This window comes from Leptinotarsa decemlineata, unplaced genomic scaffold (assembly GCF_025532065.1).
Source record: "Leptinotarsa decemlineata unplaced genomic scaffold, Ldec_3_MD MMD2_tig00026328_RagTag_RagTag, whole genome shotgun sequence".
NCBI lineage: Eukaryota > Metazoa > Arthropoda > Insecta > Coleoptera > Chrysomelidae > Leptinotarsa > Leptinotarsa decemlineata.
Window position 1 is genome coordinate 27,134,732 of NW_027412688.1, and position 15,003 is coordinate 27,149,734.

General features: G+C 33.9%; 1 protein-coding gene across 5 annotated transcripts in view; it reads right to left on the minus strand.

Annotated features, from left to right (window-relative positions):
* GABA-B-R1 (gamma-aminobutyric acid type B receptor subunit 1) overlaps nt 1-15,003 on the minus strand; it is a 418,797-nt gene that overhangs the window by 86,217 nt on the left and 317,577 nt on the right. For all 5 annotated transcript variants that reach the window (XM_023161124.2, XM_074182810.1, XM_074182811.1 and 2 more), the window contains one exon: nt 11,674-11,853. In XM_023161124.2, coding sequence (XP_023016892.2) covers nt 11,674-11,853 — 180 coding nt within the window. The remainder of the gene's footprint in view (nt 1-11,673; nt 11,854-15,003) is intronic.

Below are 15,003 nucleotides of genomic sequence, written 5' to 3' on the forward strand. Positions count from 1 at the left end.
CTCTGTGTGTGACTTTTATTAAATGTTTGTATGTTTATGGAATATGGAAGAGCCAGTAACGAATCTTGTTTGTTTTTTTTGTTTGTTGATTGAAGTGTAAATTTTTTTGTTTTCAGTAACTGCGTTTCCTTTTATAGACATTCGGTAGAGTACCTATAGTTTAGGTTTTTTGAATAATATTTTCAAGATTGTATTTTGAGATATTTGGAGGGAATTGAGAGAATTGTTAAATGTACCACCCCAGGCAGCAATACAGTATCTCATTCTGCTAAAGACTGGTAAATGGTGATCAAATTTTTGTATTCCAGAATATTTCTCAATTCATAGAATTTTTTTGTTAAAAATCTGAGCCGTTTTACAACATAGTTTATGTGGTCATTCCACCTCATATGCCGATCCACTATAACTCCCAGATACTTAATCATTTTCATTCTTTCTATAACAGCACAGTTGCAATTTGTTGTATTAGTACAGTCTCTGTCATGTATATGGATAATAACAGATTTTATCAGATTTTTTTTATGTTGTTTCCAAGTTGATCGTTCTGTAATAAGGTGAATGTAATGAATTCGAATTTTTTCAAATTCAGACTCAGAAGGTTGTGATCAAGTCATATCTGGATATTTTTCAGTCCCTTTTCTGATTTTTCAAATGCCTCCTTCCAATTACTACCTGTGAATATGAGTGCTGTATCGTGCGCATATGATATGACATGACCCCCAAAATTGTTGATGGAACAGATACTATTAATGTAAACAAGAAATAGTATCGGACCTAAAACTGTTTCCTGTGGTACTCCTGTTTTAACTTTCATTGCTTCACTCAGGCTATTATCAGCTTTGACCTTTATTGTATGTTGGGCCACGTATACCATACCCATGTAATTTTTTTTAATAGCATGTCATGATCAACGGTGTCGGATGCCTTAGCTAGGTCTAGAAATATAGCTAAACATTTTTCTGATGCTCCAATTATTTTTTGTACAAAATCTAGTACTGCTTTTTCGGTACTGGAGTTGCTAATGAAACCCAACTGTCTGTCTGTTAGTATTTTTTTTGCATTGAGGTTCAAATATTTTAGTGAAATTATTGATAACCGATATTGGTCTATAGTTTCCAATGTCATCACGCTCACCTGTCTTATATATGGGGGTAACGATTGACTCTTCACATTGGTGTGATAGTTTACCATTTTTATAAATCAAATTCATCATGTGAGTTATTGGAGATATAACGAATGAATGAATATTCTTTATGAGTATCGAAGAAATGCCATCAGGACCAGATGAACAGTTGATTTTTAGCTTGAATATAATTTCAATCAGCTCATTTCGTGTTATTGGTTTCAGAAACATGAACTCTTGTTGCATGGTGTTTTTGAGGAAATGATCAGGTAATTTTTTAATTTTTTTAATGTTTTTTGCCATTTCAGTTCCAATATTAGTGAAGTAATCGTTAAAATTATTAGGATTATCTTCTTCATCAGAGATTGGTTTTCCGTTTTGATTTTTGAACGTTTTATTACCGATTTTTGTTTTTATTAATGAGTTTTTTCCAGTTATTTCATTTACAAGTTACCACGTTTTTTTACAATTTCCATTTATTGTACTTAATCTGTTTTTATAATATTGATTTTTGTCAGCTTTATAATATTATTCAATCGAATTCTGTATGATTCATAATCATACCGGGTGTTTCAAATTCGATTCTCACCATTGGAATTTCGGAAACTATGAGAGATACGAAGATGGTTAAATTGGGGCAAAGTTGCCTATTTACCTGACTAACAATAAGCCGTTGAGAAAGTTTCGAAATTCCGAGTATATCCAGAGATATCCGAAGAAAACAGAAATTTCGAAAAATGGTTTTTATTTTTCGAAGGATTCGAAAATAAATTGCAATTCCGCATTGCAACTTCCTTCCTGCTACATAATGGCCTCGTATTTCGGCCACTATCATCAACTTTATTTTTTCTCATTGGCGCTATATTGGATTCTTTCTGTTTTGAACAGAACCAGATTTTACCTTGTCAATGGTGTATTATAAATTATCATTCTTTTTCGAAAAATTGGAGATATTGAAAAAAATTAATTCTTATCATAATAGTCTTTGACGTTGATGTTTCGAAATTTTACTTTCAATTTGTTACACCCAATGACATTTTGTTCTTGTACAAGTCATTGAATATATGGCAAAAAATGGCTTCCACGAATGAAGAAAAAAGATATATGATACAAATGTATTACAAATACGATAGAAACAGTGTTAGGAAGTCGTTCGAAAGGCGACAACCACATCGAACTATGTTCAAGTTATTGGATCAAAATATCACCGAATTTGATTCGTTTGAAAAGCCAATGAAAAAATAAGGAAACCGAATCAATAATCAAAATTTGAGGAATGAGGTGTGTATGAGGTAAATTAGAATTTGTGTCCTTTTTAATGAAAATAGAACTTTGAACAAATAACAATAATTAACTGAAATGTAAAGACAAAAGTGAATCACAGGAAATGCTCAAAATGTTGGCCTTGTTCATGATAACACAACTGTACCCTTCTTCGAATATTTTTCACTTCACGATTAATAACCCTCCTCCCCAATCTTCCAAACTCTCCAACAATGCTGTGTTGAAGGTCCCCAATATTTTGGTATTCCCTCTGACTATAAACTCTATTTTTCAGTGTACTCCATAAGAATGTATCTATAACTCTTAAGTCTGGAGACCTTGCTGGCCACCTCACCGGACAATTATTCCTTATTTATTTATTACCAAAACTTTCAGACAGGTAATTAGATACTCGTCTGGATGTTTTAGTTAGCCAAAGGTAGATCATCCAAATAGTCTTCGAAAATCGACATTAAAAACTGTCGAATTTCTCGGAACTGCCTGTGGTTGTTTATGCTCCAAATGTGTTCGTTATTTCGGCTGAATATCCCACAATTTATAAAAGTGCTTTCATTTGTCCAAATTGAATTTTCCAGGAAAACACAAAAATCAGGTCTTCTTATTAACCAACTAAAAAATTTTGATCGCCTTTCGGTATCACCTGAATGCAATTTTTGAAATATTTGTATTTTGTAACATTTTAAACTGCTTTTTTTGAGATGTGACCAAGCAATTTTACGACAATTATTCATTTCGGAGGAAATTTGACGTGTAGATCTCCCCAGGTTCATGTTTATCTGCAAATTATTAATCTTTATTAAAAAGGACACAATGTGTAACACATACATACCTCGGCTCTTCGAATGAATCAAACTCGATGATATTTTGATCCAATAACTTGAACAAGTTCGATGTGGTTGTCGTCTTTCGGGATACAAGTTGAAATACATTTCCGATGTCCTGATACTGTTTCTATCGTATTTGTTATAAATTTGTATCATATCTCTTTTTCCTTCATTCGTGAAACCCATTTTTGCCAAAAATTCAATGACTTGTACAATAACAAAAAGTCATTGAGTGTAACAAATTAAAAGTCAAATTTTGAAACATCAAAGTCAAAGCCTATTATGATAAGAATTATTTTTTTTCAATATCTCCAATTTTTTGAGAAAGAATGATAACTTATGATACATCATTGAAAAGGTAAAATCTGATTCTATTCAAAACAGAAAGAATCCAATGTAGCGCCCATAAGAAAAAATAAAGTTGATGATGGTGGCCGGAAGACGAAACGCCGGATAGCAAATATGAAAACATCATTATGTAGCAGAGAAAAAGTGGCAATGTGGAAGTGGAATTCATTTTCGAATCCTTCAAAAAATAAAGTCAGAAAAAAATAAAAACCATTTTCCGAAATTTCTGTTTTTTCCGGATATCTCCGGATATACTCGGAATTTCAGAACTTTCTCAACGGCATATTGTAAGTCAGGTGAATACACAACTTTTCCCTGATTCAACCATCTTCGTATCTTCGTATAGTTTCCGAGAATCCAATGGTGAGGTTCGAATTTGAAACACCCTTTATATCATGTCTTTTCAAAAGTTTTGTCCTTTTTAATGCCTATATTTTGAACGGAAATATCTAATTGAATACTCAATTTAATCGAAATAAGCGCATTTCTAATCAAAGCACCTTTGCCAACGCAACACAATCCGCTTGATTTCGTCAGCATAAAAATTGAGTGCTGGAGATTCGACGAAGACGATGGAGGTTATTTTTGCCTGGTCCTGATTGGAGGAGATTCTACTGGTGGGAACGTTATTGAAGTGCTTGAAAAGATGGTATTCAGTTGGCGAGAGGTCTGGGGTGTATGGTGGGTGAAGCAGAACTTCGACGCTCAATTTGTCTAATTTTGGGACGGTGAGACTAATTTGTGGAGCAGGATCGGACCTCTTTTGTTAAACAGTGCCGGCCGCTGCTGACGCAATTTCCGGTATATTTATTCGATTTCCTCACAATAGCACTCTGCTGTTTGGCCCAGTTGCAGAAATTTATGGTAAATCACACCAGCCGCTGACCACCATACAGTAACCATGGCCTTTTTTTGATGAGTTTTCGCATTAGGAAAGTGACTGGGTGGCTCTTCTGTGTCCAACCACTGTCCCGGTTTGGAAAGCATCGTCACGTGTGACGATGCTTTCCAAACCGTTCAAGTTGGAAATTGCTAAAGATCTGTCTCGTTATGGAAAGAAAGCTATCAGAGGTAGTTCTGGTATTATAGTTACTGAGATACCAGCTGCTACATTAAAGACAATCCTTTGGCAGTAAAGAAAATGATGTTAATATGTGGGAGCTGACTGATACAAAATGGTGTTTCGGAGCCTTTTACTCAATTTATTCGATATGCATGAGTGGTAATGGCAATTTAATTGCCTCTAGGGTAATATGGTAATATTCAACAAATATGAACCCAACCGTTAACCGACAAATTCTCAGAAGTAATAATACATCTCTCTAGTCTAATCAACAAGTTCAAAAACATGAAGAATAGAGATAAAGGTCCTGAAAATATTAGCCATAGCTCATTCGATTCGGAAAAATGTTTTCGAAGGATTTTGGTGTAGGTAAAAAATTGCAATTGTTATTAGCAGAATAAGATAAGTTATTCGTTAATAACTAAAAAATATCAATATTTAGGCAATTTTGAAAAAAGCTCGTTGAAAAAGAGGAAATTTTCGATGAAAAAGTCTCGACTCCCGAAACTCTATCTCCATTATTTATAATTTTAATTTGACGTTGAAAATAGGGTTCCTCACACGCTGCCGCTAAAGAGAGTTTATCAAAAGAAATAATTATTTTATAACATAACATGTCATTATAAAAATTTGAAAAAATCTAGTATCTTCTATCTTGAATCAATCGAGTTCCGTAGAAAAAAAAGTTTTATTACCATTTTGTAAAAAGTTATTCAATTGTAAACTGACAAATTTTTCCCAATCTCCGTTAGCATAAGTAATGGGATAAAGGGTATAAATAATTGGCCTATGAATGTTAAACTTCGTGGAGCCTTTTGATATATATACTTTATACGATCTTGTGATAAAAGTTCAAAAAAATCTATTAATTTGTTGATTATGATTTTTTATAACTATTGCAAAATGAAATATCTAAAAATTGTTGATAACATTTTTTTTCAATTGATATTCAGCTATGTCTGTTTTTACATCAAACAATGGCAGTTATTAACATAGGATATGCATTTTTGTCGTAATTTGTTTATCAAATTGTTTTAAACAAATAGAGAAATTCAATATTTTCGAAAATTTTTTTTGCCTGTTTTATTGTCTAGAGATAATTATGATTTGAAATAAAAATGTTATTCTGATTTTGATTTTTACCATTTTTTTCGATCTTATTTTGTCAATAACAATTGCAATTTGTCACCTGCACCAAAATCTTTCAAAATAGTTTTTCTAGAGGTGATTTCGAATCGAATGAGCTATCGCTCATATTCTTAGGAAGTTTATCTCTATTCTTCATGTTTTTGAACTTGTTGATTAGACTACTCGTCAAATTTGATATCTTGAAACTTCTATGAAATATTTTGAGTTAATTTGAATTGTTCAATTGGTCATGGTATCGGCAACTTTTTGTTCACACAACCGGCTCTGTGACTATTTTATCAAATTACTGTATAGACTTCTTTTGAAAATCGTTGTCTCACCCAATATTTGCTGTTGTGACTTCAATCTGTCTATCTGTTCAACCAACAAACGTGATGCAAACAAATAAAATATTTCCACTTTTTATTCCACATTTTTTATTTGATTAAATTATATTGCAATCCTCTAGATTGCCAGAAGCTGACTCCCCAACTCATGGCTGTGGATTGAAATAAAATTCTGTGAAGCATGAAGTTTGCCGCTGTAGATTGAATAGCGTTATGGTTTCTTTTGTAAACAGTTGAACTGTCGAGCAAACAAGAGCAAAAGGGATTATTTTCCCAAAGCCAGTTTGTTCCACATCCGTCAACACAATAGAGGGAATTAAGACCTTTACGATCGCAATAAACTTTTAGAACCTGGATATTTCACGACTGCTAATAAAAGACCACTAATAAAAGAGGTCAAGTTGGCAACTGGGTCATGATCAACACTCTTAATTGAAGATGGCCTGGTAATTTAAAGAAGTTATGCATATAGTGAATTTCTTTGTTGTCCAATCTTTACCTTTTTTGAAAATGACAATTCACAAAATCAAAACTTGAGGTAGAGGACTTGATGCATAAACATGCATACAATACTGAATTTTATAGTTGAATTTAGAGTTGAATTGAAAGATGAAAACTCAAATATGGCGGCTGGGTGTGCCATCTCGGAAAAGATCGAATGGAAAGAAATTCTTGACACACACCATTTTGAAGCCACTGACGAATACTTCATCACCCCCTAAAGCTAATGCCGACTATGTTTTTCTCATGAATTTCAATGAGTGCATTGAATTCAATTCAAAAGATGCTCAAAATGGTTGACTTGAACTTTTCTATGTTCGAAATTTCATATGAAACATTATCAAATACAGCAACACCGATATTTCTACAAATATTTTTTATTGTCTGCTGTTGATACGATATTGAAGGAGGTTCAGTTTCGTAGACCTTTTTGCTTCGAATAGACTCTGGTAGATTTATCTGCAGTAATATGGTGAGCTTCACCATATTGTAATATAATACCGATAATGATTTCATCGAGATTTCCTTCGACGATTACGATGATTATAGGGTCGGCACATTCAAATAAAATTTTGTTGTTGAGTTTTGTTCGATGGAATATGAATTTCCAGTTTTTCTGGACATTGAACATGGCTTTCCCGAAAGACGTATGATTGTTTCTCTCCAATAACGATAATTTTATCTATGAACCTTACTAATGAGAAACAGTGTACATTCATCACTGAAACAAATATTTTTGTGATAGATGGGAGGCTTGTACTGTTTTCCATCAGAGTTTTACAGATCTCCTTTCTCTGAACAGAGTAATCTCTAGTTTATTAATGTATCATTTGGACTTTGTATGAAAGATTAGTTTTAATCTAAAATCTTCATGAGAAGAGCAAACGTCACAGACATAAAACATATTTTTACGATGCTACTTCAACAGATAAGCGTTAGATGAAGTTTCAAAAACCATATTGAAAGAGTTTGTTGATCGTCAATGAGTGTTTTTTCAACAAAACAGTGTGCCATCATACAATACTCGTAACGTTTATAATTTTTCAGTTGTCCTTTTTATTGATCGTTTCAATGCTACCGGAGAATCAGCTGGTTGGCCTTTCTCTTGTCCAGATATTACACTCATAGAATTTAATTTTTGGAGATTTTTGAAAAACCAAGTTCATAGTATCGACGTTCTCCAAATAACGATAACGAATACCATATCATCAATGGTTTGAAGACAACAAAAAAAGTGATCAAAAACGTATTAAGAAAATAGATGTATTCCAACATTCAATTCTATTTTAAGATGAATATTGCAACAGATATGCATTATTTTGTTTTGATTAAAAAATTTCTGGTAAACTTGACGAAAAATGGATAAAAAACATAACTGCGTTCGGGATGGAATATTTTGGAAAGCGTTTAGGTTCAGAAAGAAGTTGGCAATAGATTAAGATGCAGATATATCCGGTGTGTTATTGAATTTTTTTTTAATGAATCGAAAACGAAATATTCAATTGTTTCTTGCTAACGACGTTAATCAGCAAAAAAGCAGTACTAGTTCTCCAACTCAACCAAAGTCATATCAAACCAAATTTCATAATGGAAAAAGTAAGCCGACTGTCATCTTCTAGACACTCTCAAACTGCCTAGAATATGACAGTACGACCAGCTGCCGAAAGCGCTCGCAGATAATTAATAGAAGATATAAAGCTTCAAATCCTTTTCGTGAAATTTAATATTAAAATACTGAAAATAAAATGAAATTAGTATATATATATATATATATATATATATATATATATATATATATATATATATACTCATTACGGTATATATATATATATATATATATATATATATATATATATATATATATATATACCGGGTGTCCCACATTTTATGTGACAGGCAATATCTGGTTTGTTGAAGGAGATACACAAAAATGTTTCAGGAGTTCATGATGAAAGCTATATTTTGATATAATTTTCAAATATACAGGGTGTTTGGTGTAGGTGCTACAGACCAAAATTCCATTTTTTAAAATAGAACGCCCTGTATATCATTACATATTCAGATGCTACGTTAAATTCTGATATAATTTCATGTTTGGTTTTTGGAATTCGGTTACGGCGTTGTTGAGTTATTGCGTCTTGAGAACGACTATTATTTTTAAAAATATCTCATACCTACAATTATTCTCTCTGCATCAGATCACATGAAAATTAGTCAAAATTTTGGGTGTTCGAAGTAATGGTTTCAATTTTGAGTTGTGGAATTCAGTCAGGAATCATTTTGAATATGAAACAATTGCGAAATTGAAAGAGGTGTATTCGAAAACAAATCTTTAATTAATAACAATGTAAATAATATAACTTGATAAATCATTTCATAAGAATGGTAGGTACCTAGAAATAAGTCATAAAAATTGTTCAAAGTGATGCCCATTAGATATTATACAGGCTTCGAAACGTCGAATCACTTCTCTCGTACAAGTCGCTCTTATAATATCAGGCGTAGTATCACTGCACGCTAGTCGAATTTTCATTTTCAGATCATCCACATTCAAAGGGGGAGTAGTGAAAACAATATCTTTTAAATAACCCCATAGGAAAAAATCAAGCGGTGATAAATCTGGAGAACGAGCCGGCCACCGAATTGGACCCTTATTACCAATCCATCTATTTGGGTACGTTCTATCCAGATATTCAGTAACAACCTGTGAATTGTGAGGAGGAGCACCATCTTGTTGCCACCAAATTCCTTGTCGTTCTGCTATGGGAATATCTTCCATCAACTGGATCAAATCATTTTCTAGAAAATGTAAATATCGCAATCCATTGAGATTTTCATTGAAAAAGTAAGGTCCTATGATGCGGCCATTGAACAATCCACACCATACATTAATACCCCAAGTAGTTTGGAAATTACTTTCGCGGACCCAGTGGGGATTTTCTTGAGACCAATAGTGACTGTTATGTCGATTCACAACTCCATTATTGTGGAATCGCGATTCATCGCTCCACAAAATTTGACTGAATATGTTAGGGCTTTCATGTAATATTACCTGAATACAAGCAATGAATTCAAGTCGTCGTTCAAAGTCCGTGGGTTTCAAACCTTGTACCAACTGAATTTTGAATGGGTGGTATTTATTTTCTTTCAGAATTCTCTGTACATTAGATTTACTCACACCGACTTCTTCTGCAAGAGTACGGATAGAAACATGTGGATGAATAATAATATAAGCCAACACATTGATCTCTAAATCTTCAGTTCTAACAGATCTCGTATGATGACGATGCTTTATAGTAGAAGGAAATGACCCAGTTCGCAATTTTTCTACAACTCTTGAAAAAGTCATTCGTGACGGAATGGGTCTGTCTGGAAAACGTTCTTGGTATAGACGTTGTGCTTGACGGCAGTTTTTCTGACATTCCCCAAAAATTAATAACATATCAATGCAATCACTTGGACTAAACGCGAAAGGCATACTGGAGTTTTCGCACAAAGAACACAGTTACTGTTTTGAAAAGAATCACTGAATCGAACTGACAAGTAGATACAATTCAACAACATTTGTTACTATGGCATCAACAAGCATAAGCTACTTGATGAAATTGTGCAATATAAAGCAATTCACCCTCAAGTTAGTCACATTCTCAAGAATTTCAATATTATATTCAACTGATATCGATATCGTATCGTAGAGGTGAGAATAATGGTTTGTATTCAGTAGTAGTCTAGTTCAATTCAATAAAAGATATAGACTGGATTCGTGTACGAGTAAATAAGTTTTTTTGAAACTTTATATTTAAGGAAAAGTGCAATAACTCAACAACGCCGTAACCGAATTTCAAAAACCAAACATGAAATGATATCAGAATTTAACGTAGCATCTGAATATGTAATGACATATAGGGCGTTCTATTTTAAAAAATGGAATTTTGGTCTGTAGCACCTACACCAAACACCCTGTATATTTGAAAATTATATCAAAATATAGCTCTCATGAACTCCTAAAACTTTTGTATGAAACATTTTTGTGTATCTCCTTCAACAAACCAGATATTGCCTGTCACATAAAATGTGGGACACCCGGTATATATATTGAATAACAAAATTAGTTAGCTCCATAACTATATTATTAAAGTTGAACTGTTGGAAGGTAGGTTTACTATATCCTCCCTTTACTTGTCAAGACTATATCGCTATCCGTGTGAACCCAGACCAGACTCAAGTGATAACCATGGGAAGAACGATATCTTCTCCGGCTAGGAAAGTAAGGATCTCTGGAAGGGAGATCGACTGGCAAGTGCGGGTAAAGTAACTCGGTCTTTTAATAGACGGTAAGCTCACCTGGAACCCGCACCTTGAATTTGTAAAGGCGAAGATCGAGGGTCGGATCAAAAGTCTGTACCTTCTGATCAATAGTAAATAAAAAATGAGCCTGAAAAATGAAATTACGCTAAATAATATGATGTTCATGCCTGTCATCATGTACGCTTATCCAATAACCAATATCTCCATTTTGGAGACATAGATTATGCTGTAGACGACCTCTCCCGATGTAAAGGCCCCGACACTCTGTCGAATGAAACCCTCATGTCCCCCGTTAACGGATGAACAATTTTCTCATCCACTCACCCCAGCCAGGCAGGGGCTCACCGTGAAGGGCAACACTGATGTCTGAGGACATTCATGTCGCCATCCCAATCTCAGTGGTGTACCATTTGTTCCTCTAACAAACGTCAGTCGCAAGGGTAAGGGAGTCAGGCTCGAACAGCGCAAATGAGAGCTTCAGTTTCAGTTGACAATCACGCCACTGAAGATGACTGCCGCAGTTGCAATTGAAACGTTTGGAGATTATAACCAAAGAGAACCACGGAAAAACCTGAAAGCCAATCAAAACATTGACGCCATGAAATATATAATACACTATATAATAAACCACCTTCAATATCATGAAAAATTCTTGGGGTACCTACATAAAAATTTTCATCCTATTCATTTCCAAATTTCACAGACCTGACTAATTTCTGACTCAAATAAATATGTTTCCGCACTCACCTATAAAAAACCAAGTATACTGCTTCCCGTAAAGGTTTTGCTTATACAGTTCACATAACACCCGCCTTGCTGCCACAACGTAAAAAAGTCCAACGATGACCCTCGAGTCCTGCCTCCTGAGATTTCTCACGGCGTCCGTCGGATCCGAAAGAAAAGACTGTCTGGTTACTATTTCGATGCCTGAAACGGAGACATAAAATATGTATATAATGGATTGAATACTTTTCCAACTTTCCCAATGTATATGGATGCAAATGTATGTGAATGTCCCGCTTGGATTTGAATATTTTTCGAATATGTACCGTTTGAGGAGATTTATAGTTTGTTGTTGCGGGATATTCTGAACTTTGCTTTTTCAGTTGTGAATATACTGGATGTCAACAAATCTATTGTGTGTAAAAAAATTCATTGTTAATGTGTCCAATTATCATATTGAAATCTCTAAAATTTACGAAAAACTGTTCGAACTTAATATCAACAGAGGCCCCCGGTCCTGATGGAATTCCTCCAACCTGTCTTAAATCATTCAGCTTCATTTTAGCTAAACCACTTTTCTATATATTTAATAATTCCCTATCATCTGGCAAATTCCCGGACTATTGAAAACCTCATATGTCACCACAATATACAGGGTGTAACATGAGTACGTCTAAATATTCAAGTGACGTATTCCTGAGACAATTTTAAGAAAAAAAGTATTGATGAACTTGTGTGCGAAAATGCTTCGTTTCGGAGATACGGCCCAACCAGCAAAGTTGTTTTATAATTCCATGGTGTTGCAACAGTTTTATTTTATTATTATTTCATAATTACTTCCAAAATGCTAATTGATTATATTAGATGATCGGTGAACACAATACAGTTGTAGGCAATAAAAGTGTTTTATAAATTTGTCATAGAAACGATTATGAAATAAAATTGAAAAACCATTATAAAATAGTCAGGAACTTATCACAGAAACGTTTTCGGAACTAACTTATAAAACTTATTTTCCTATAAAAGTAAATTGTTATGTAGCAGTTTTATAACACTTTTCTGCGAGATTTTTATGATAGTTATAAAACTATTTCAAGCTTATTTTATAACTGTTTCCTGTAGCTTTATTAGAATGCTTTCAGCTACTATTTTATTTTCATTACCATATTGTCAATTCAATGATAATTTCCCAACTATTTTATAATATGGTATATTTACTACAATTCAAAAACACTAATATAACTTATAAAATCAAATTGCTTTTGCTAATATATATATATATATATATTTGCTGCCACCAAGAATAAAATGCAGCATTCAAGAACAACCAGCTGACATCGATTCCTAATCAGAGCTTTGAAATATTCTTCAAAATTTTAGTTATGTTTAATAAGAATATTTTTGTTTGTTCATTCAAGTGGGACACCATCGATATCGTGATGGAAATTAGTTCTTCAGCAACTTTCAAATATTTGATTTGTTATTTGCACGAAATTCGGTACTCGTGGTTTTTTTGACGTAAAAAATCATAATTTCGTATTAATTTTCATGTAACATCTAGCGCTGCGTACGCTCTCATTATTTATTTCAAATTGCCCTAACTTTTTTGACAGTAAACTTTTGGTACATTACATAAAATAACCTAATTTCCACACCTTTTCCAAGTAAAAAAGGTACACTTCCTCAACAACTCTGTAGGGGATCGTTTTCGAGATATTTACAATTTTCTATATCGATGCATATTACTTAGCTCCTAGAGCGAGCGCTAAGTGAAGTTGCTGAGAACATTACAAGAACTAAGTATGTGGTGAATCTCGTCAAAATAAACAACTTTTTCCTTTAAAATATTTAACGACGAATGATTCGTTTTCGAAATACAGATTGTTGAAATTTTTCAAGACATGGTAGGTTTTTGTCATAAGTTTTTTGATCAAACTTTATACGCAGTATACCCGTACAGACTTCTTCTAAACTGAGCATTATCGAACTGCTTATTCAATCCAAATTAAAAAAAATTGTCAGGTTTAACTATTCAATTAGAAAGTGCTACAATTCGGAGTTTGTAAAAAAAACAATATGTAGAAGTACTGTGTTATTTATTAGGAAAATAAACATATAAAAATTGAACGAAACAACTATTATAACAACTGTTCAAAGTGACGACTCCCGACAGTAATAGAAGTTTCTGCTCTCCTCATCAAAGGATTCCGCCCGGAGTTTTTTTTATCGTTTCGCAGCAAGCTATGATGCGATCCCTCAACATTTTCTCGTTTTCAATGGGGCTAGCATGAACTAGTAATTTCAGGTGTCCCCAAATGAAAAAATCGACGGGATTGGGGTCCGGTGACCTCGGGGCCAATGCTCTGTGCCTCCTCTCCCTATTCATCGTTGGGGATATGCTACGTCTGAGAAATTTCTTGCTATCACACTAAAATGAGCAGGAGCTCCATCGTGCATAAACCAAGAGTGATTTCGTAGACCAATGTGAACATCTTCCATAAGTTAGGGAATCTCGTATTTAAAAAAAATTTGGTAAGCATCTCCATTCAAACGTAAGGGGAGAATATAGGGCTCAATTAAATAATCCCCAATAATGCCTACCCATACATTAAAAAAAAATCTGTCTTGAGAATGAGTTTGCGTTATCGCATGTGGTCATCTTCCGCCCAGATGTGGTTGTTATGGAAGTTCATGATACCACTTCTCGAAAAATTAGCCTCATCTGTAAAGAGGATTTTCGATAAAATTTCCAGATGTTGTTCGACTTTTCTTTGAAGCCATTGAGCAAATTCGATACGTGGTTGGAAATCACGTAGCGCAGCGTGCCTGGACACGCTGAATATGATAAGGATATAATTGCTGTTCCTTTAAGATTCTGTAAACTGTCATGTGACTCACATTTGAAGTTTGACTAATTTTTCTTGTATTTGTCTCTGGATGTTCACTAATTTCTTCGAGAACCACCTCCTCCAATTCTACAATTCTTGTAGTCCGTGACCGTCCTACTGCAGAATTTATTTCAAAGCTTCCAGATTCGGAAAGTCGCCAGAAAAGATTCGCAAATGTCGCTTCACAAGGAGTCACGCGTTGGGGATACCTTTCCTGATAGATGCGTCTAGCCTCGTTAGAATTTCCGTTAGCCAAGCGGTATGCAAAAACCATATCGGCCGTTTCAGCATTCGTAAAGTCGGGCATGGTACCAAAAAATCACTTTATAAACTCCGAACTGTGAATTCGTCAATTAATAGTAAAAAATGTGACAGCGAACTTCTATTTTTATAAACAAACTTTCATAGCCTACTCAATTTAATTAACTTAATTTGCAAGCGGAGAGTGACAAAAATTATTGAAATA